The sequence below is a fragment of the Balaenoptera ricei genome, chromosome 8 (assembly GCF_028023285.1).
Source record: "Balaenoptera ricei isolate mBalRic1 chromosome 8, mBalRic1.hap2, whole genome shotgun sequence".
In the NCBI taxonomy this organism is placed as follows: domain Eukaryota; kingdom Metazoa; phylum Chordata; class Mammalia; order Artiodactyla; family Balaenopteridae; genus Balaenoptera; species Balaenoptera ricei.
This window is the reverse complement of record NC_082646.1, coordinates 18,346,190-18,366,001: the sequence shown is the minus strand read 5'-3', so window position 1 is coordinate 18,366,001 and position 19,812 is coordinate 18,346,190. Positions and strand designations below refer to the sequence as shown.

General features: G+C 55.0%; 1 protein-coding gene across 1 annotated transcript; it reads right to left on the bottom strand.

Moving 5' to 3' along the window:
• Positions 1-6,009: 6,009 nt before the first annotated feature.
• TMPRSS5 (transmembrane serine protease 5) lies at positions 6,010-19,222 on the bottom strand. The gene is made up of 13 exons (XM_059929318.1): positions 19,167-19,222; positions 16,496-16,619; positions 16,010-16,108; positions 15,381-15,503; positions 13,777-13,912; positions 13,319-13,432; positions 11,761-11,804; positions 10,907-11,069; positions 9,775-9,953; positions 8,056-8,154; positions 7,433-7,575; positions 6,998-7,150; positions 6,010-6,069 (listed from the first exon to the last, which is right to left on the bottom strand). Exons 1-13 carry the CDS (start codon positions 19,167-19,169, stop codon positions 6,061-6,063), a joined length of 1,389 nt encoding a protein of 462 aa, XP_059785301.1. The 5' UTR covers positions 19,170-19,222; the 3' UTR covers positions 6,010-6,060.
• Positions 19,223-19,812: the final 590 nt, after the last annotated feature.

Below are 19,812 nucleotides of genomic sequence, written 5' to 3'. Positions count from 1 at the left end.
CTGTATGTGGAAACTGGTCAGAGTCTTCAGGGTTAGGGGACAAATTCTGCAGAGCCTTCCCCAGACTCCTCACATTTCTCCTCCTCCCTCCTCCCCCCTCAGGCCCTTCAAGTCTCCCACAAAACACACACACACAGACACACACAAATACACAGGCACTCACACAAAAATACACCCAGACACACACACAGACACATACAAATACACAGACGTATACCCAGACACACACAGACACAGACGCACACACACACACATACACACACATACACACACGCAAGACACAGAAACACACAGGCACACAGGCATCCATACACACACAGTACGGATGAGATCCCCTCCCAGGGGCCACCCCCCATCTCTCAGACTTTCCTCTCTTCTGCTCCCTCCCACCACCAGACTGACCCATTAAAACTGACTTTGTACAAAAAGTGGCCCATTTTTGGTGGCCCCAAGAGAAGTACGATGTCATCAAGAGAGAGGTGGGTGGTATAGCCTTGGACACACGTGCAGAGGCGACACTGGATCCTGTCCACAGCTACTTTCAGCTAAGAGGTTCTGGATCCCGGCCCCAGGCCAGGCTAGGCCGTGATAAAAGTCATTTGCTGACTGTGTCCATTACCAGGGCCATGAGTGACAGCCGAGCCCAGCCTGAGGCCCTTTCTTTCGGGGTCCCCACTGGCAGCACTGACTGTCAGGCCCGGCACGTATGCGCCCCTGGGGTTAGAGGTTCAAGCACCCAAGCTGCCTGCTATCGGTTCCTGCAGGCGGAAGGCTGGAGGGTGGCGGGGGGGGGCACTCTGGCCCCCGGTGGCTGGAGAGTCGGCCTAAGTAGACCCCTCCCAGCCTCACCTTCACTTGCACCCCACAGTCTTTGCAGAAAGACTGACAAGGGTTTGACTTTCTCCGAGTCCCAGCATCAACCCCACCTGCTCCCGCCCCTCCTCCCCCGGATCCGCTGTACAAATACAGGGCTACTGCCAAGCTGTGGGAACAGTAAATCTTCCTCGCTCTTTTATTCACGCCCTCGCGTCTGCAGACAGTGCCGAGGAAAAACAAACCCCACCAAATCCCCGCGGGCTCTAGCAGTCTGGCGGCCTCTTCTTTGCTCCTCTCTGATCCCCTCCAGGAGGCAGAGGCCAGGAGAAGAGACCGACCCAGCTCTGATGCGGGTGGCAGCTCCCCCCCCCCATCCCCTCCTCCTGAGGGAGCTCAGTGAGCACCTGTCACATGCTGAGCCCCGTACCACGCTCTGGGGACCAGAAATCAGTGAGACCTGGAGAAACTGGGCAGTCAGTATTCCTGGCTTCCAGCAGCAGCACTGCATCTGCCTGACCTTCCAGCCCTCCCCCAGACCGCAGAGCTTCTGGGCCTTGCAGGGCCAGGCTGTTTGCTCAAAACATTTGGCAAGATGAGTTGCGGCTGCCCTGGGTGCCGTCTGAGGAACCACCGAGGGGAAGGATGGGCAGCCAGGTCAGCTGCGGCCCCTGTGGAAGGAGGGACTCTCGCTCCAACAGCCTCTGGACCAAGGCAGCATCTCTGCAAAAGAGTCCAGATCTTGAGAATTCCTGGGAGCCTCTCCTCCTGCAACTCTGGGCCACCAGGGAAAGCTGCTTTTAAGCTCAATCAGACCAAAGGGGGCCTGGAGGAGGCCAAGGGGAGCTGGATTTTGCCTTTTATACGGAAGAGAGGCAATGGACTTAGCATGACCCACTGTCTCAGTTTGCCCAGCACTGCAGGGTTTCTGGGGACACGGGACTTTTGGTGTTACAACCGGCACAGTCCTGGGCAATCCAGGAAGCTGGGGTTCCCCTAACTGAGGGGCCGTGGGAAAGGCTCCACCCTCTGTGAGCCTGACACATGGCTCGGGACAGAGGACAGCTTGGACCCAAGCTGCCCGGTAATGCTTCTGCGGGCGGAAAACTTTCCTCACTACTGGGCCACGTGCAGGAGGAAAGGCTGGAGAGCAGGGGGTCCTGTGGGCAGCTCAGGAGCTGTCAGGGGAAAGTAGGCAGAAGAAAAGTGTCTGCGGACTTCAGGGCAGGGAGGAAATTCCCTCACTGTCTCTAGGGAGCTGGCACCCATGGGGTCCCACCCAAAGCCTGGGGTGTTGGGAAGTGAGCGGGGGAGCCCCTGAGAAAACCTGTCCTTGAACGCTTCGCCAGTGTACATGGGACATGGGGAAAGATGGCTTTAAAATCTTCTGCCTGGTGCCTCATCCTCCCAGGACCCAGAGGGCTGTCAGAGCGCTGTCCTGGAGAGGGCCTGACACAGCAGAGCAAGCTTGTTCCTTTAGATCTGTCCCAGGGAACAAGCTCTTCCCCATGGGTGTCCCGACTGGATGTTGGTGGGGGGCAGATAGATGTCTCAAGAGGCAGCAGAGGTTTGTGTTAAAGGCGGCCTGATAAGGCAGATCCCACGGAGACCCCCTCACCCAGACCCCTTATTTGATAGATGGGAGACCAAACTCCAAGAAGGCTGAGTCACTAGCTCAGGGCAGCACACTCTCCAGTGGTTAAAGACCCAGAAGGGACTGTCCACCATCAGATGCCACAGCCAGAGATTCCTTGGAAGGGGGGATGCACTGAAGATAAGCCCAGCCCTGTGAAAGCCCCCACCTTCCCGTCACATTAGTGACAGATCACACCTTCTGGAGCCAGGACTCCTCTCTCCATTCTGTTCAGTCCCCAGCGTGGTCCACCCCAGCACCAAGCCCAGGAGAAAGCCCGCCAGCAGATTTCCCTGCACTGCTCGGCCCTGGGGCTCCGGGGGCACTGGAAATCTGCAGAGGGTACCTGCAGGCTCCGCCTCTCCCCTTCCTGGCCTCAGAATGTGTAAGAAAGACCAGCTTCACCTCTCAGTAGGAAGCTGCTCCCTACCTACAATGAGGAGCCTTCCTAGAGGTGGAGGTATTTAAGACACAGTTTAAAGGGCCATTAACCATACTGGGCTCCAATGAGTTTAGCAGGAAGCAGAAGCCCCAGTGATGCAAGCACAAAGATACATTCTGGTGTGTCTAAGTGGGGAGGTGGGGAGGGATCCAGACCCAGGATGACGAGGGAGGCGAAAGAGTGGGAGCAGGTGTTGGTGGGTTCTCTTTTGAGCAACCAGGAGGGTCCTAAGTACATGGCCAGGAGAGGGCAGAAAAGGAAGAAGAGAGAAAAACAGTGGGGAGACTCAGGAAAACCATCTCCTGACAGCTACTGTACCAGCTTCTAGCATTTACAGCATTTCCAGTTTCGTCCTATGGTGGGTGAACCCAACAACACTTCCAAAAATAAAATGCAGGAAACAGCCTGAGAAATGTTTCCGAGGAATGACAGGGTTGCCCCCTTGTTCACAGCAACTCTCCTAGGAGAAGCAGGACTCCACGGAAAGTCTAACAAGGAGAGAGAGCCTGCACCCCGCTGTACTCTCCAGACCCCCAAAGCACAGGGAAGGAGTAGATGAGAGAAGGGCTCTACCCTGGGCCTGGCAGCCAGGACCCACCTTCCTGACAAGTCTCAGGAGGCTGGCAAGCTCTGCCGAGGCAGGTGGGATGCTGAATCCTTGGGGAGAGAGACAGGTTTCCTGCACACAGAAATGCCCTGACTTTGTCAACAATAGGCCCTTGGAGCTCCCTTAGCAATTACTGCCTCACCACTCGGCTTCGTGCCTGGCTGGCCGCTAATAATTTATTGCAAATAAGCCTCATGGCTCCAATAAGGCAGCCGCTTCTCTGCCTCTGAATTCCCTGCAGCGTGTCACACAGCTGGGCACCCAGCTGGTCCTCATTAAAATCCTTCCGGACCTGAATCTTGCTACCCTTCCTTGCTCCCATCTCCAGCCCTGCCCTCCAGCAGCTGGCCCAGGGCACCCACTTTTCCTCACTTTCCTAAGGGCTGGATTGGCAGTTGCCAATACAGGAAGGGCAGGTGAGAGCCTCTGAGTCCGTAGATCTGACTGGTAGCCTGGTGAAAGATACAAGGACCTTCTATAGGTAAACAGGGAATCGCTATTAGCAAATTCTCTAATTAGGGCTCTCTTTATCGTCCTCCTGTGGAAAATACTCATTTGTAACATTTTAAGTCAGACCATGCAGAACTGGAAATCTGTAAGAACATTGCCCAGGAAGGGTCTCTGGCAGGAGCCACTTCCCAGGTTTTGGTTCCCTCACCTATAAAAAAGAGGGATGGCAATGCATGACTGTAGGCAGGTGACTAAACCAACCTTCCCATTCTATACTTCTGTGCAATATTGGACCATCTCGTTCATCTGTGTGCAAAACAATGATGTGGATTTGGCGTAAAAAGACTCGAAGTTCCCATCCTGGCTTTGGCGCTTATTAGCTGGCTGGTCCTGGGGAAGTCACTTCATCTTTCTGAATGAATTTTCTCACCTGTGAAATGGGCACAATAATAATATCTTCACCACACAGATGGTGTGAGATTTAAATGGGATACCACGTGTGAGCAGGATTGATAAACTGTAAAATAGTATCCAAGTGTTACTGATTATTAACAGATCATAATGACTGTGGTAAATAAAAACTTCCCTTTAAATACGCAAACGCCTATGGGCAACAACAGAAACACAAAAAAGATCATCGCTGATGGATTTGCTGGTAACTCTTCCCTGCCCAGGGAGGTCGGCAGCCCTGAAACCGCCTCTTGAAGCGGGGACTCACCAGAGTCGGGTAAGTAAATGCTGATCTCGGGATGGAGGCTGGAGGTCGGGGCTCTCAGAACACAGGGTCAGACCACCCACCACCTGCCAGGGCCTCACCCACGTTGCTTCTGCAGTTGGGCAGCAGATTCCCAGCAGCCACTTCCCCAGCTGTTTTTAAACGACAGTAAATTGTGGCCTTTTTTTTCTAATGCACTTCTTTGAAAAGGAAGCAGACCCTCCAGGAATGAATATTCATTTGTACTACCCCTCAAAAAAATGCTGATAAACTCACGAAAAAGTTGTGTTATTGCTAAACGCTAATTGCATTTCCTTGGGTAAGCACCATAAAAAATTCATTGCAGTTTTTAGAAACAAGATACCAATTGCATTTTAATTGCTAGAGAGGAGAGAGTGGGGGAGAAGCTTAACCAGGAAAATGCTAACTTGGCAGAAACGCAGAAAGACATCTCCCGAGCCAGAAGGCCCAGTCCTGAAACAAGAGCTGAGGAGAGATGGGTCTCGTGGGGAAGCCAGACCCTCCTGGAGGAAGCACTGACTCAGTGGCACTCAGACTTGCAGTATCAGAGCACCTGGAAGGCTGGGGCTTTCTGTTGTCAATCATGACATGTAGATTTAACAAATGTACAGAATTATATGAGCAGGAGTCAGTTCCAGAGCTTTAAGAAACATGTACAGGAGGAAAATTGTAATTCTACTACCCCTTAATGTGGGTGTGAGAGAAAGAGAGAGAATGGGGGTGGGGGGAGGACGGGACCGAGGCCATACATCATTTCACTTTAATACCAGAAGTCCTGGACCAGTTCACAGAACTGTCATTTAAAACCTACACCCTATTCCAACACCAACCAGAGTTTTCTTACCGTGCCCCCCGCCCCCCACCGCCCCAGCAGGGCCAGCCAGAGCCAAGTGAGAGCAGGAAGTAGGTGAGATCGACAGAAGAGTGGGGCAGATCCTGACTCCATGGGCTTAACCTGGGCCGGTCCAGCCTTGACCCCATCTGCCCAGGAGCTTCCCAGCCTGGGTCAGTAGGGAGGCACTTCCCCCACCTGAGAGCGCAGGGAGAAGGCGGGCCCAGGGCATCCCTGAGCATTCTCCCAAAAGATGCGCACAGGGGCTGGGGAGGGGAGGGGGCAGAAGGGCAGGCTCCCGACTTCCGCCAGCACCTTCTTCCTCTCCAGCTGCTCCCTCTCCACCTCTCGGCTCCCCCACCTTCCCAGCCCAACCCCAGCTTCTCTCCTGTCATTGAGGCTCTCTGGTGAGATAGAGGGACTGGAAATCAGGGCTGGAGGGGAGAGGCCCTGTGGCCTGGAGGCTGGCCGGTGGGTGGTGACTGTCTCTTGTGCAGCGATAGGAGATCCATGCCTTCTGCATCCGGGGCTGCTGCTTCTCCTCCATCTAGTGGACCTGCCAGAGACCCCAGGAAACATGAGGCTGGAACGCACGCAGTGAGACCGAGGAAACAACAGGACCAGGGGAGGGAGTCCTGGGCTGAAAGAGAAAGGAGCTGATCTACAGAGTGGCTCCATCCTCGGTTAGCCGAGTAACTAGCATTTTAATAAATCACTTAACCACTCAGAACCTTCATTTCCACTTCTATCAAATGGAGCTAAAATATCTGCTTCTCTAGGTTTTTTGTAAGGTTTGAATGAGAAGGTGGACGCATAGGTCCCCTGTAAACTCTAAAGGTTATTATCTACCACCTGCCCTGAGCCCAACCTTGCAGAAGGATGCTTCCCACTATCACACCCTGCATTTGTAAAGTACTTTATGCAGATCACGTGCTTTTATACACATTCTCACTTGGCTCTTCCACTGAACGGATGAAGTGTAGTGGCCAGCCCAGGATCACACAGAATGAATCCGTTGCTGAACTCAAACTGCTAAATGCTGAGCTCTCTCCCTAGGGCAGGGAGAGCAGGCACGACCAGGGATGAGTCATGGTCACAAGTAAATACATAATAACACCTGGGCCACTCACTCTAAGCCTAGCGCTGGGCAGGCCTGACCTCATGTAATCGTCACATATGATGGCATATACAGTAGCCACGATGGTTACTACCAGGACACTGAGGTTTACCGAAGTTAGGAATTTGCCACGGGTCACACAGGAAATGGCAGATCTGGGCTACAAACTCAGGTCAGCTCTTCCTTAGTGAATGCTTAAATTGATAGAATGGATTCAACGTTATAAGCTTCACTTCTTCCTCCTCCCAGTCTGGGAATATTCCCCAGCCCCCAGCAGGGCCCAGGCCCGAGGGATGAGGGTCACGGTTTCCGAGGGTTAGTGGTCCTTCACAAACGGGTGTGCCCTACCTGCCTCCCCCCGACTCACCTGCGCCGTCTCCTGGATCCAGCCCAGGAATTCGGCAACCTTGGCGTAGACGCCGGGGTGGTTGGGCTCTGCGCAGCCGCGGCCCCAGCTGACCACCCCCACCAGGCGCCACGTGCCCTTGTCCAAGCACACCAGGGGACCCCCGCTATCCCCCTGCGGCATCCAGGCCCCGGGACACAGAGAAACAGGCGGTTAGATAGGCCTTCCTGGTGGAGTGGCGGCAGACCAGTCCCCCACCCCCGACCCCCGGGGCCAGGAGTACACACTGCATCCCAGGCGGTCCTGCTCCCAGGACGGATCCCGTCTTGCCTCGCGCGCCTTCAACCCGCAGCGCGCTGCCCACTTGCCTGGGCGCCCCCGCTCGCGGAGAGGGTGTCAGCCGGGCGCCCGGCCGCAGGCCCCGCCCCCCCGCCCCGGGGCCCCGCCCGCCTGCACCTGGCACGCGTCGGCCCTCTGGTCCAGGTAGCCGGCACACAGCATGCGGGGCGTGAGGGCCCCGCTGTACGCGCAAGAGCTGTTGCAGAGCCGGGTGCTGAGCAGGGGCACCACCGTGTCCCGGAGCGTGTGCGACCCGTGGGCTGCGGGAGGCAGACGCGGAGATGGAGGGGCGCAGAGCAAGGCCCGGGAAAGCAGGGCGGCGAGAGGGCCTTAGAGGCCCCGGAGGTGCGGAGGCCCAAAGAGGGGAGCCCAGGATGGCAGCTGTGGCCTCTGGGCGAGGAGGCAGGGGTCCGTCAGACTTGGGGGCTGGGAGCGAAGGGGAGGAGTAGACCCCACACATACACCCTGCTGCTGAGGCCGTGGCCCTCCTGGGAGAAGGGGAGGGGGACGAAGGGGCCTGGGTTTAGGGGAAAACACCAGGTGGTTCTCCCAGAAAGACCCAGGCAGGGGAGACTGGGGCCCCTGGGTCTGGCCAGGGGTGATGCCAGAGGAGAAGGGAGCTGGCGCTGCCCTGTGGCCAGGGGAGGAGGAGGTGGGAGGGGGAGGTGCCTCCCCTTGGGAGAGGATGCCGCCCTGACACCCACACCCCTGTGCGCCCCGGGCCCTGGGAGCTGACTCACTGTGGCTGGGGTCAGTGTGGCCCCAGCCAGACACCCAGCACTGCGAGCCCCTCGGAAAATCCTGCTCTTCAGCCGGCAGGCACACGGCGCCCACGGTGTCTGCGGAGAGGCAGGGGTCCCGGGTCCCACTCCGGCTCGGCCTCCCTGCCCGCGAGCCTGGGCAAAGGACCAGGGCGGGCATGTCCTCCACACCCCCTCCTCAAACAGTCCTGGCTCCGGGCTCCTGTACAGCTGTGCGGGTCAGGCACTGGCCCACGTGGGAGCTACCATTCACGCAGAGGACAGTGTGGAAACTGCAGCGTGCCTGGTGCCCTAGGCCGGGCGGTGTACACACGGTGCATCCCCACCTGGGGTTGAGGGGGGATGGAAACTCCTTCTGGGTGTTTGTACCTAACTTCTCCTAATGAGGACCCATTTTGGATTTTCCCCAGGGTGTGTGGACCCTCTTGGGACATGGTTTCCAAAAGTGGGCGACCTGGCCTGTGGGCGGAGCCTGAACCTGATTTTACGTAATGCATAGACCTGCCGTTAGATAAACGCCACTTCGCTGGGAGAAAGTATTTCCTCCTCGGTTCTCTTTCAGCCCCTCTTCTGCACCAAGGAGAAAGAGTCTGTCTGGTGCTACTCTGTGCCTCTCTTCACGCCTGCCCACCCCTTCCAAGCACAGAGAGAGCGGCCTGACGCGGCAGTTCTGCAGAGCACAGCGCCTAGCTGGGACTTGAGCACTGTTTTGCTTTCACTCTGTGCATTTTTCTGGTTATTATCTATTTACTATAAGTCATATGGGTTCTCCAATTAGGTAGTAACCTAAAGTTTCCCTTTAAATATATCCATGTCAATTTAGAAGCATTAACTGTTGAACAACGGTGCAGAGAGCACCCACATACGGTAGAATTTGTGAACGGCATAGAGCAACCACTGTTGCTGGGGAAACCCAAGGCTCCAGGTAGCAATGGGAGGGAGGAGTGCTGAGTGTGTGTGTGTGTGTGTGTGTGTGTGTGTATGTAGGCGTGCACAGGAGTAGGTGTGCATACTTATGTGAGCCTTGCATGAGTGTGTGAGCATGTGAGGGCATGCACACATGTGTGTGTGTGTGTGTGTGTGAGCATGTGTGTCTGTAGGTGAGTGCACTTGGCACATGCGTGTGGAAGAGCTGCCCTTCAAGGGCAGATGGAGTGGAGGAGACGCTCTGCCCCGGGAATTGTTTGCCTCGTGAACTTGAAGAGAGTCAATTCCCTCTCTAAAGGTCAGCATCCTTATCTACATACACCGGCCTCAGCTCCCTGTCAGGTTTGTTCTGAGGATGGGGTGAAAGAATACTTGGTAAGGTAAATCTTATTAACCGTAACATGGTGCTAGTTATTAACTGTTATCCTATTAACTGTCAATACATAGTTAACTAATTATTCACTATAACCCGGCCGGGACCTGGCACCAGCCTGGAGATGGGATGGAGTAGCCTGTTGGGAGATGGAGCCACTGAGAAGCTCTTCTTGGGATCTCGAGGCAAATCCCGCCTGCAGCCCAGATGGGAAAAGGGCCAGAACATTTGTCCCCAAAAGAGCGTGTGGAAGAGTTGGTGCCACCCCAGGTCCAGGTGATGCCAGAGTCCACGACGGTCACCACATGAAGTGAACGTGGGGTTCACAGCACAAGGGGGTCTTAGGAACCCGCGGGGCTCTCACGCTCCCGGCGCCGCCCCTCTCACCGCAGTCTCACCTGAGAAGTGGAGCGGGGTCCGGAGCTGCAGGAGGGCCACGTCATAGTCGTGACTCTGGGCACTGTACAGAGGGTGGGCGATGATCCGCTCCACCACAGCCCCCTGGTGCGTCCTGACCGTGCTGTGGCTGACCAGCCCCGCATGGACCCGCCAGCTGGACCGGCGGGACAGCCTGAAACTGCACAAGGGAGCCGAGCTGAGCCCGGGGGAGGAAGGGGCCGGAGACGTTGACATAAATGAGTTGGTGGGGGGAGGAAGCCAACAAGCGCGGCTGTTAGTGGGGGCCCCATCACCAGGCTGCAAGCTCCCAGGACTCAGGCCTCTTAGAATCCCCCAGCAGCTGGCAAGACACTGGGCATGCAGTAGGTGCTTAATAAATGCTCAGGCACTGATGGAGAGAGAAGTGAGACAGTATGATCATTGGCCACCACCCCTGCACTCTCCAGCATAAGCCCCTTCAAGTTTTACAGCAAACATGGAAGGGCCTTGTGTGATTATCATAGCCCTAAGCCGAGTCAGCAAAGCTTTCCGTAGTGCTGTCTCCCCACTTCCTAAGTGTGATCGCTGGGGAGGCACTTCAGCTCTCCCAGCCACGGTTTCCTCACTATAAGATGAGGATTACACCACCTGCCTTGCCCGCCATCAAGAGAAGAGGGCCAAAGAGCTCATTCATTCCTTCCAACCAGCATTTATTAAGCACCTACTATATTCCAGGCCACGGGGACAAGGCAGGGGAAAAATCAACAAAGGGATTCAGTGGTAAACAAGACTCTTCCCTGCCCCCATGGAGCTTCCAGTGTAAAGGGCAAGAAAGACATTAAACAAATAATTACATGGAAAGCGATTTAATTACAGTGGTGATAAACGTTAAGAAGCATGGAGGGCTGTGAGTGTGAAAGCATCTTAAAAACTTAAAGACCGAACAAAACTAAAGAACCAATATTTGTATTATGACTGCTATTTAGGCAGAGCTGTTCTTGGCACTGAACAGGGAGAATTTCACAAACACCGCCCGGGCCCACTCGCAGCAGACATGGGAGGCGGACAGTTGGACATTGTATACAGGACACTCCAACGGCCAAAGAGAAAATGCTAGGGGGGCACCCTCCCCCCAGCAGCCCCCAGCCTTGCCTGTGCACGCAGTGCGCCGCGGTCACCACCCAGTGCGGGGCCAGCACGGAGCCCCCGCATGCGTGCCGGGCACCCAGGACCACGCTGGCCTGCCAGGGCCAGCGCCCGGGAGCCACCGCCTGCCCGCCCACTATCTGGGAAGCCAGGGGCCTGGTCCCACACTCTGCAAACAGACAAGCACTGGTGAGATGGAAAGAAAGCGGGGCGGGTGTCAGCACTGTGCTAACGGTCGGGGCCTGTGGTCCAGCGTGGACGGCTCCCATTTATCATTCCTGGCCCTAAGCATGGGGCGGGAAGCTGGAAATGTTGGTTACACATCCACCTGCCCCATCAGGCGGTGCGCTCGCTGAGAGCAGGGGTGGCGCCTGCATCATCTATGGAGCCCCAGGATCTAAGAAAACGCCTGTCCCATAGGAGGGGTCAAATGGTGTCATGTGGACAGACGCGTGGAAGGACAGATGAAGAGATGGCTAGATGACTGGGAAGACGGGTGAAAGGAACTCTGCAAACTGTCTCCCACTTGACCCCTCTTTCCCCATCATCCTTAGTCTCCAGAAGCTGCTGTTTCCCCTTTGGGGCGCCCCCAGAGGCCAGGGAACGTCAGAGGCCAGGGCGGGGAGTGAGGCAAGGAGGTTATCCACCCAAACCAGTGGCTGGTGGTGAATGGGACAGAGGTGTAGACAGGGCTCTGTTTGGGCAGAACTGTGTCTGCAAGAAGGGGCCCTGCAGGCAGGTGGGCAAGGTACCCCACCCCAGAGCCAGCTGAGCTTCCCAGTGGGGATGTCCCACCCTGAGGGCACGGGGGAGACGCCCTCCTCCCACCGCCTCCTTCCCGGACCCAGGACAGGACTCACCAGAGCATCTGAGGGAAACAATTTGACCAGAAGTACAGCTGTCCCTGCAAAACAGAGGCAGCGCCAGCAGGAAGCTGAGCGGGGCCCACCCCAGGCTGCACACCCACCCGAGGGCCTGAGGGAGGGGGGCGTTGTTGGGGGGAGCAGAGGGGGCCTCTCTGTAGCCACAACCACCTGCTTCCTGCCCCCACCCAAGCCCCCAGGCCCCTGCTTGTAGCAGGTCTCTAGAACAGCAGCTGTGCTCTGCCCAGTCGTCCCAGGCACACAGGACTTCGAGGTCCTCCAGTTGGATTTGGGCAGGGCCCAAAGTTACAAATGGAGCGCTCATGACTGTGACAATCGGCTGTTCCCACTAAGGCCCCTGAGTAAATGTGTGCTCAGCGGATGAGTGGGTAAGAGAGTGAGTGAACCGACTCAGTTCTTCGCCCCGTGCTGCTGCCTCAGATGACTCCACTCTCCCCCAAGCCCTTTGCCCGGCCCTGCGTACTCAGATGCCTGCTCTCCTCTTTCGCCTCCTCCTTCCTAGCATAAACCTCAACTCCTGGGAGTTCCCTGGCGGTCCAGTGGTTAGGACTCGACGCTTTCACTGCTGAGGGCCCAGGTTCAATCCCTGGTTGGGGAGCTAAGATCCTGCAAGCCACACAGTGAAGCCTAATATAAATAAATAAATAAAAATTTAAAACATACTGTTAAAAAGAAAAAAAAATCAACTCCTTTTGGAGCAAAGCCCTCTTTCTTGACTTCTCTCTTGCCCCCAGCATCCTAATGCCTGGATTCTACTAGTTTCCCAAATCCACGGCCCCCCGGCTCTCCTGGCAGAGTCAGTCCCACCCCTACTTCCCTTTGCCCATTAAGGTATCTAAGACAGGGACCCCACGTTCCCCTGATCTGCCCACAGGGGACAGGAGCCGGATAGGAGGGGACTGAGGTTCAGGCGGGAACAGTGGTGAAGGGGTGAGAAGGCTATAGAGCAGGGGCAGGAGGAGGCTGCTGGAAAGCTTGAGGACACCCAGACAGGGTGAAACCCACTCAGCTTGCACCCACCCCCAGGATTTGGGGAAGGGGCCATCCCAGAGCCCTCTCTTCTCTGGAGAGTCTCCAGGTTCCAGACAGTCAACCATCTCTCTCCTGAGATAGCAGAATTATCCAAATAAAGTGCGGCGGGGGTGAGAGGGACTAGTTTGGAGACAGGAGCCTGGTTTCAAGACTTGGTTTGGCTGCTTATCAGTTCTGTGACCTTGCACAAGGCCCTTTACTTCACTGAGTCTCAGTTTCCCCACCTGTAAAATGGGAATAGGAGTACCATTTCAAATCCTCTGACAATAACACCCAATCCTGCCATTCTTGTGAGGGGCAAATAAGATGATGTATGTGAAACTTTGTGTGGGCAGGGCTCCTGTGAGCTGAGTTAGTAATTTCTAATTGGGAAATATTCCTCTTTGTTGTCCTATCTCACACCTTCAGTGTCCTCGCCACCAGGCTCTCGTGATAGGAAGATTTTTGCTGGATTGTTCACCAGGAAGTGAGGGGCATCACTCAGCCCCCTGAGAAGCCCTACCTGGGCTGCCACACCTCCTCCGGGAGGCCTCCCAGTCTAGGAGACAGCTGAGCAAACTGCCTGGAGCTGTTGAGCCTGATGTCAGACAGGTTCACTGCCTTGTGGTCTGTGAGTCTTGGCAGGAGAAGGGAATAAAACGGGAGGAAATTGGCTTTAAACTGACGATCGGCACGAGAGATGGGGGTTAAGTATAACCGGAATGTAATACTATACCAGTGTAGTGACTGAGAAAGACTTTGACAGTGACCTCTTCTGGGATTTATATTTGTTAAAAATCAAGGATGTTCAAAGGAAACAGACTGGGGCACCATCATGCCCAGAGGCCAGGAGATGACCAAAATGACCTCTTGCCATTTCCTGAGTACTTTGATGGTGACAGACAGATAGAGGTCTTCAGTGCTCCTCCCCCACCCACCAGCTCTCCACCCTCCCCAGGCCCCAGCTCTGGCCCCAGCTACCTGAGATGCCCAAGGCTCCGGCAGATCCGTACCCCCAGGGCAGAGCTCCAGCCCTCATGGCAGACCAGGAGCCAGTCTGGCCGGGCCCTCACCTGCACTTCCAGCAAGAAGTCCTCGGTGTTTATTCTGAAAGACACTGAAATCACAGTATGAAAGCCACATCCCACCTGCTGTGGGATGGAGGTGCGGCATGGGCAGGGCGAGCCGGACCTGGCCACCATGGGACCTAAAGAAGCCTTCATGATGGCATCTGGGTCACCCCATATCAGGCTCTCTGTTCCCCAGGGAGCCGTCCGGTTCCGAGAACAAAATAACCCCTCTTTGTGCAGCCTTTTAGGTTTGTGTTTTAACCAAGTGCTTTTAAACGTGCTCCATCACTAAGTGTCACAGCAACCCTGTGGGGTAAGAATTCCCATCCTCACATTCTGCAGAGGGAAGTAAGGCACGGAGGTTAAGCGACCCGTCCTAGGTCACAGGATCTGCAAGTGATGGATCCAGGTCTTCTGATTTCAAATCTCATGACAATACTAGTGATGGTTCCTGTTTATTGAGCATCTGCTTTTTCCAGACTCTGTGCTAAGCCCCCCCCCTTTTTTTTTTTTTTTTTAACTAGCTAAGGGGGAGATTTGGGGGAATTTTTTTTAAATTTTTTATTTATTTATTTATGGCTGTGTTGGGTCTTCGTTTCTGTGCGAGGGCTTCCTCTAGTTGTGGCAAGCGGGGGCCACTCTTCATCGCGGTGCGCGGGCCTCTCACCATCGCGGCCTCTCTTGTTGCGGAGCACACGCTCCAGACGCGCAGGCTCAGTAATTGTGGCTCACGGGCCTGGTTGCTCCGCGGCATGCGGGATCTTCCCAGACCAGGGCTCGAACCCGTGTCCCCCGCATTGGCAGGCAGATTCTTAACCACTGCACCACCAGGGAGGCCCTGTGCTAAGGCCTTTTATTTTATGCTCTTATTATGCTTACAACTTCATGCAGTAACTATTTTCATCTCCACTTCATGGAGAAGGAAATGGAAGCTCAAAGCAGTATCGGACCCAAAGGCACACACAGCTCGCAAAAGCAGGCTCCAAGCTGACCCTACCTAACCTCTGTAACTGATTCTACCCGCAGCCTTAGCAGCACCGTATCTTCGGATCCTCAGCTCTTACCTGGAGGGGAGGGGACAAGATTTGGGTGTGGGATGCGGAGACAACGTGGCGAGACGTTCCCAGCCCTCTGTGCGTTCTTTGCCCCTGGGCCCAGACCCTTGCCGGTCCCAGGCTGGCGCCCCACACACACCTGGCTCCTCTTCCCCACACTGCAGCCTCACGCTGCCCAAAGGGCGAGTCGCCATCTCTCCTGGCAGCCTGGGCTCTTGGCCGTGCCCCAGCTAGAGATCAAGACCGTCCCCCGGGAGTGCTGAAAGCCCTAAATCAGACATCAGCTCTACAAGGCTGGGCCGTGTCCCCACCCTCACAGTACAGGAGACACAGGTGGGTGGCAGCGAACTCGTGGCCCTTCAGTTTGGTCCTCTTGCCCCCAGCCAGAAGGGAGGATCCCAGAGCTGTGCAGGGGCCCGGGGCCCAGGTGGGAGTCCTGCGACCTTGGGGCGTGGCCCACCTGCTCTGGGAAGCGAGGGGAGCAGGGCTTCCTCACCGCTGGCCTCCGAGCAGTTCAAGCTCACCTCCTCATCCTGCAGGGTCCCGGGAACAGGCTGAGAGGCAGCCGGCCACAGATACAGTGCTTCAGAGGACAAAAAAGACAAGGAGAGGCTGGGGGAAGGATAGGGCTTCCCCTAGGAGGGGGCCAAGGAGCAGAGCAAGGGACCGGCAGCAGAGGGAGGCAAAGGCAGCCTCCGGGGGGCTCCTCACCACCACCCTATCCGAGGCAGGTCCCCTGCAACGTGCAGAAGAGAGCCATGGCTCTCTCAATGTCTCTGTCTCTGTCTCTGTCACTCTCTCTCCCTCTGACTGGGAAAGATCTCTTGGAAAAGTTTGACAAGGGCCTCCCTGGATCATCCACTCGAGCACATTTCTCACTGTAGGACTGAAATGTTCTTCTTTACGCAGAGCCCGAGTCCCTCCTGCTGGCCCTTCGCCCCATTTCTAGTTGCTGTCTACTCAGAGTAGATGGAAAAGATGCTCATCCCACCTGCCTTGAACACCTGCTCAGCACCCGTTCCTCTCTCCCAGCATCCCCCAGATCCTGTTCATTGCCCCTCCCCTGCCACTGAAGGTCCCAGCACTGACCTAGAAGCCAGGAGCCAATGCTTGCACCAGCCAGCAACACCAGGGCTCCCAGCACCGCCCAGCCGCGCTGCCCTGTGCACCAGCGCCAGGCCCAAGAGACTGTGGGGGAGGAGGGCAGGGGAGCGTCTGGGGGCCCTGCCTCCGCCTGCCAGCCTCACTTCACCCCGAGACGCCACCCCGGGACCAGACAGCCCCCGAGTCGCGGCGGGAGTTTGCCCAAATGCACCTGCCCGCCTCCCCCTGCCCCATCATCCTGGGGTGGGTAGGGGGCAGAGCTCTGATCACTGGAGCCTCGGAGCCCACTCAAGCCCCCACATGGGAAACAGAGCAAAAGCAGGTCTGGGATAAATAGTGAGACAGCCTCTCACCATCAGTCATTTAAGGCTGACCTGGGAAGATCTGGGGAAAAAGAATCTGGAGGATGTAGGAAGACTGTCCCTTCACTGCCCCCACCCTGTCATTCCCCGATGGCCCGGTCTGGCCTACTGGGTTGCTGCTGGGCCTCGGGCCTCCGCAGTGGGTCTCCTGGCTCTGCTCTGAAGATCCAGGATCCTGGACTCTCCTCTGCATCCTGAGCCTCCATGGGGGCTCGGCCATCCAGCAACAGGCTCTGGGGAAACAGTTGTCAGTCACTCACCAAAGAGAGAAATCACCACCGACCACAAGAAGTCCCCACTCTCTAACTCCGGCCGGGCCCTCGTTGCCCCTTGTGAGCCTTTTTTCATCTTGGGGACTCCATGTGTGTTCCCATAGATGCCCCTCGGGCCTCCCTGCTCTCCTGGAGCCCCTAGCCCCACCCACCTTTCTCTCACACAGCCAGTAAGTGTCAGAGCAGAGACCTGAGCCCAGATTGGGCCAACTCCAACGCCCACACTCTTCACCACCCCCTCACCTTGGTTCCCACCAGCATGGAGGACATCCACTGAATCCCTGGACATCCCTCCTCAGATCCTAAGATCCCATCCTTCCTCATTCCCTCCTATCTCGGAGGAAAAACTGCCCCTCCCCTACGAACCATGCATTCATTCACACAGTAAATAGTATTCAGCCCAAGTGGACAGCCCACGGTGGGGGATACTGTAAGGAGTTCAGGGTAAATTAACGTGGACCTCCACAACCGCTGCCTCAAAGAACCTACTTGTGAGTCCTGAAGATAAGTCATGTAAACAAAGCAGCACATGTTCAGTGACAGAAGAGAAGTTCAGTTTAACTAACACTGGAATTCCAAAGGAGAGCTTACTTCTTGTTGGGGAGATCAAGAAAGGCTTCCTGGAAGAGGCAGCCTCTGAGACAGGCCCTCATAGATGAATAGGGTTTGAACTGACATATATGGTCATTGGGTGTTCCAGGAAAAAGGTGTTGAGGAGGCAAAGGAATGGGAGTAAGAAAGCATAGAGTGGTGTAGGTCAGACATTTGCCTAAAATTCATGTGCCATGAAGAAGAGTAATGGAAAGTAAGATCTTGGCAAAAACACTGGACCAGCAGTTCAAAGCTAGGTCTACAACCTGCTATATGAACTTGGTAACTCATCAGCCCTCCAAATTTCAACTTTCTCCTTTATGAAATAAGAGTGATAACCCCTGCTGGCTTCCCTGGTGGCGCAGTGGTTGAGAATCTGCCTGCCAATGCAGGAGACACGGGTTCGAGTCCTGGTCTGGGAAGATCCCACATGCCGCGGAGCAACTAGGCCCGTGAGCCACAATTACTGAGCCTGCGCGTCTGGAGCCTGTGCTCCGCAACGGGAGAGGCCGCGATAGTGAGAGGCCCGCGCACCGTGATGAAGAGTGGCCCCCGCTTGCCGCAGCTAGAGGAGGCCCTCGCACAGAAACGAAGACCCAACACAGCCATAAATAAATAAAATAAATAAAGATACAAAAAAAAAAAAAAAAAAAAAAAAAAAAAAAAAAAGAGTGATAACCCCTGCTACACATTGAATAGTCTCCCCCATCTAGCTTTGTCTCCATTCCTTCTCCATGCCAGAGCAATCTTTCTAAAATGCAAACATTAGCAAGTTAACACCATCTTTAAAGTATCTAATGATCTTTGTAGCCTTCAGGGTAAATCCAAATCTCCCTTGCATAGCTCGCAGCATCCTCTGTGATCTCGCCCCTCCTCACCTCTCCATCCTCACCTGGCAGCACTAACTCCTCCACGGCGGAACTCAGGGTGATACTAACACACGTGCCTGTCCTTAGCATCCTCACGCACTCTCACACCACGGAGGCATGGCACCTGCTGTCCCCTTTCCCACATACTGACTCCTATGACCTTGCAAGACTCAGCTTAAGTGTCATTTTTCCAGGAAGCTTTCTTCAACCCAGGTAGCACCTATTGTGGCCCTCTATTATGCTCATTTACTTCTCTCTCTCTCTCCTTCCTCTCTGGTCTAGGCATCCCAGAGTCTAGCTCAGGGCCTAGCACAAAGTGGGAATTCAGTTAATGCACACTGAGTAAAAGGAAGGAAGGAAGGGAGGGAGGGAGGGAGGAAGAAAACAGATTATGTGGCTGAAAGGGTTTTACAAAGTACAACACAAATATTAAGTATAATAAATAATATATTAATAAGAAATACGTATAAACTATGGATCCTTTCTTTAATGAACTTATAATCCAGTAAAGTAGAAAGAGTCCCTTAAAGTTGAAGTAAGTCCCATCTCCCCTGCAGACCACCTTCCCCTGTCAACAGGGCTTGGTCTAGAGAGAATTCCAAGGGCATGCTCAACCTTTCTTCCTGTCTCAGTATCAAGGGAGCCTGGCTTGAAGTTCAGCCTCTGAACAAACTGGCCTCACCTCGGGCGCTGCCCCACCTCAACATTCACCTGTCCAATGCCATGTGGTAGCCTGCAAAAATGGTCTTTAATGGTACAGGACTTCTTCGTCCTTTTTTTGAGGAAGAGTTCATGTAATAATGATTTGCTAAGTGCTGCCTACAGGCAAAGCACCTGGCTAGGCATATGGGGGACAAGAGTGGGAAATAAAAGTCACCCCCGGGGAAAACCAAACCAGGAGGTTGACCACACAGGGTCCCCTCTAGGGCCCCCTCTCCTCTGCACCAGAGCTGCCAGAGGAGACTCCTTCCAAGAGCCTAGAATTCCAAGGGTGGGGTCAGGGGTGGGAGTAGAAAGAAAAAGAGGTCAGAGCAGGGTATGGCCTTACCATATGGGTCCGTGGCACCAATGCAAAACCTCAAGGTCTGCTAGGTAACGTTCTGCTCCTGTTCTTGGGTCAGCATTGATTAAATAGCCCGGCCAGCTTGGTTGGAAGATGAGGTCTCCCTAGTTCACACATGGCTTCTCCCTTCACCGTCCTCCACACACACACACACACACACACACACACACCAGAGAGACAATGAACTCTGCTCAGAAACCATGAATAGATCCCTTGTTGCAAGAAAGGGAGTCAAGGGCTAGCCTGGGCTGGGCAGCCTCAGCCCCTCCCATCAGCTAACTGGAAGCTTAGAAGCAGAGAAAAAGGTTAGGAGGAGGAGGGGAAACCAGCTACTGTTGCTGAGCAACAAGATTCCTTGTGCCAAAAAGTGTGCCCCATGCATGCTGGCACAATCCCCCCACTTCCTGCTGACAGGGCTGTATTCAAGAGACTGATATTAGCATTTGTTGAAATGTTTCTGAGTCCTCTGGATGATATCTCAATTCTGTGTGGGTTGGCTTTTCCAGCAGTCTGGGGCTATCACCATGTTGAAATTGGAATGTTGATGAGGGATCTTTGTGGCCTGTCTCCTCAGGGCTGCACCGGTCACTCCAATGCCAGGGAAATGGGGCCTCTCCACCCCACTGCCCTG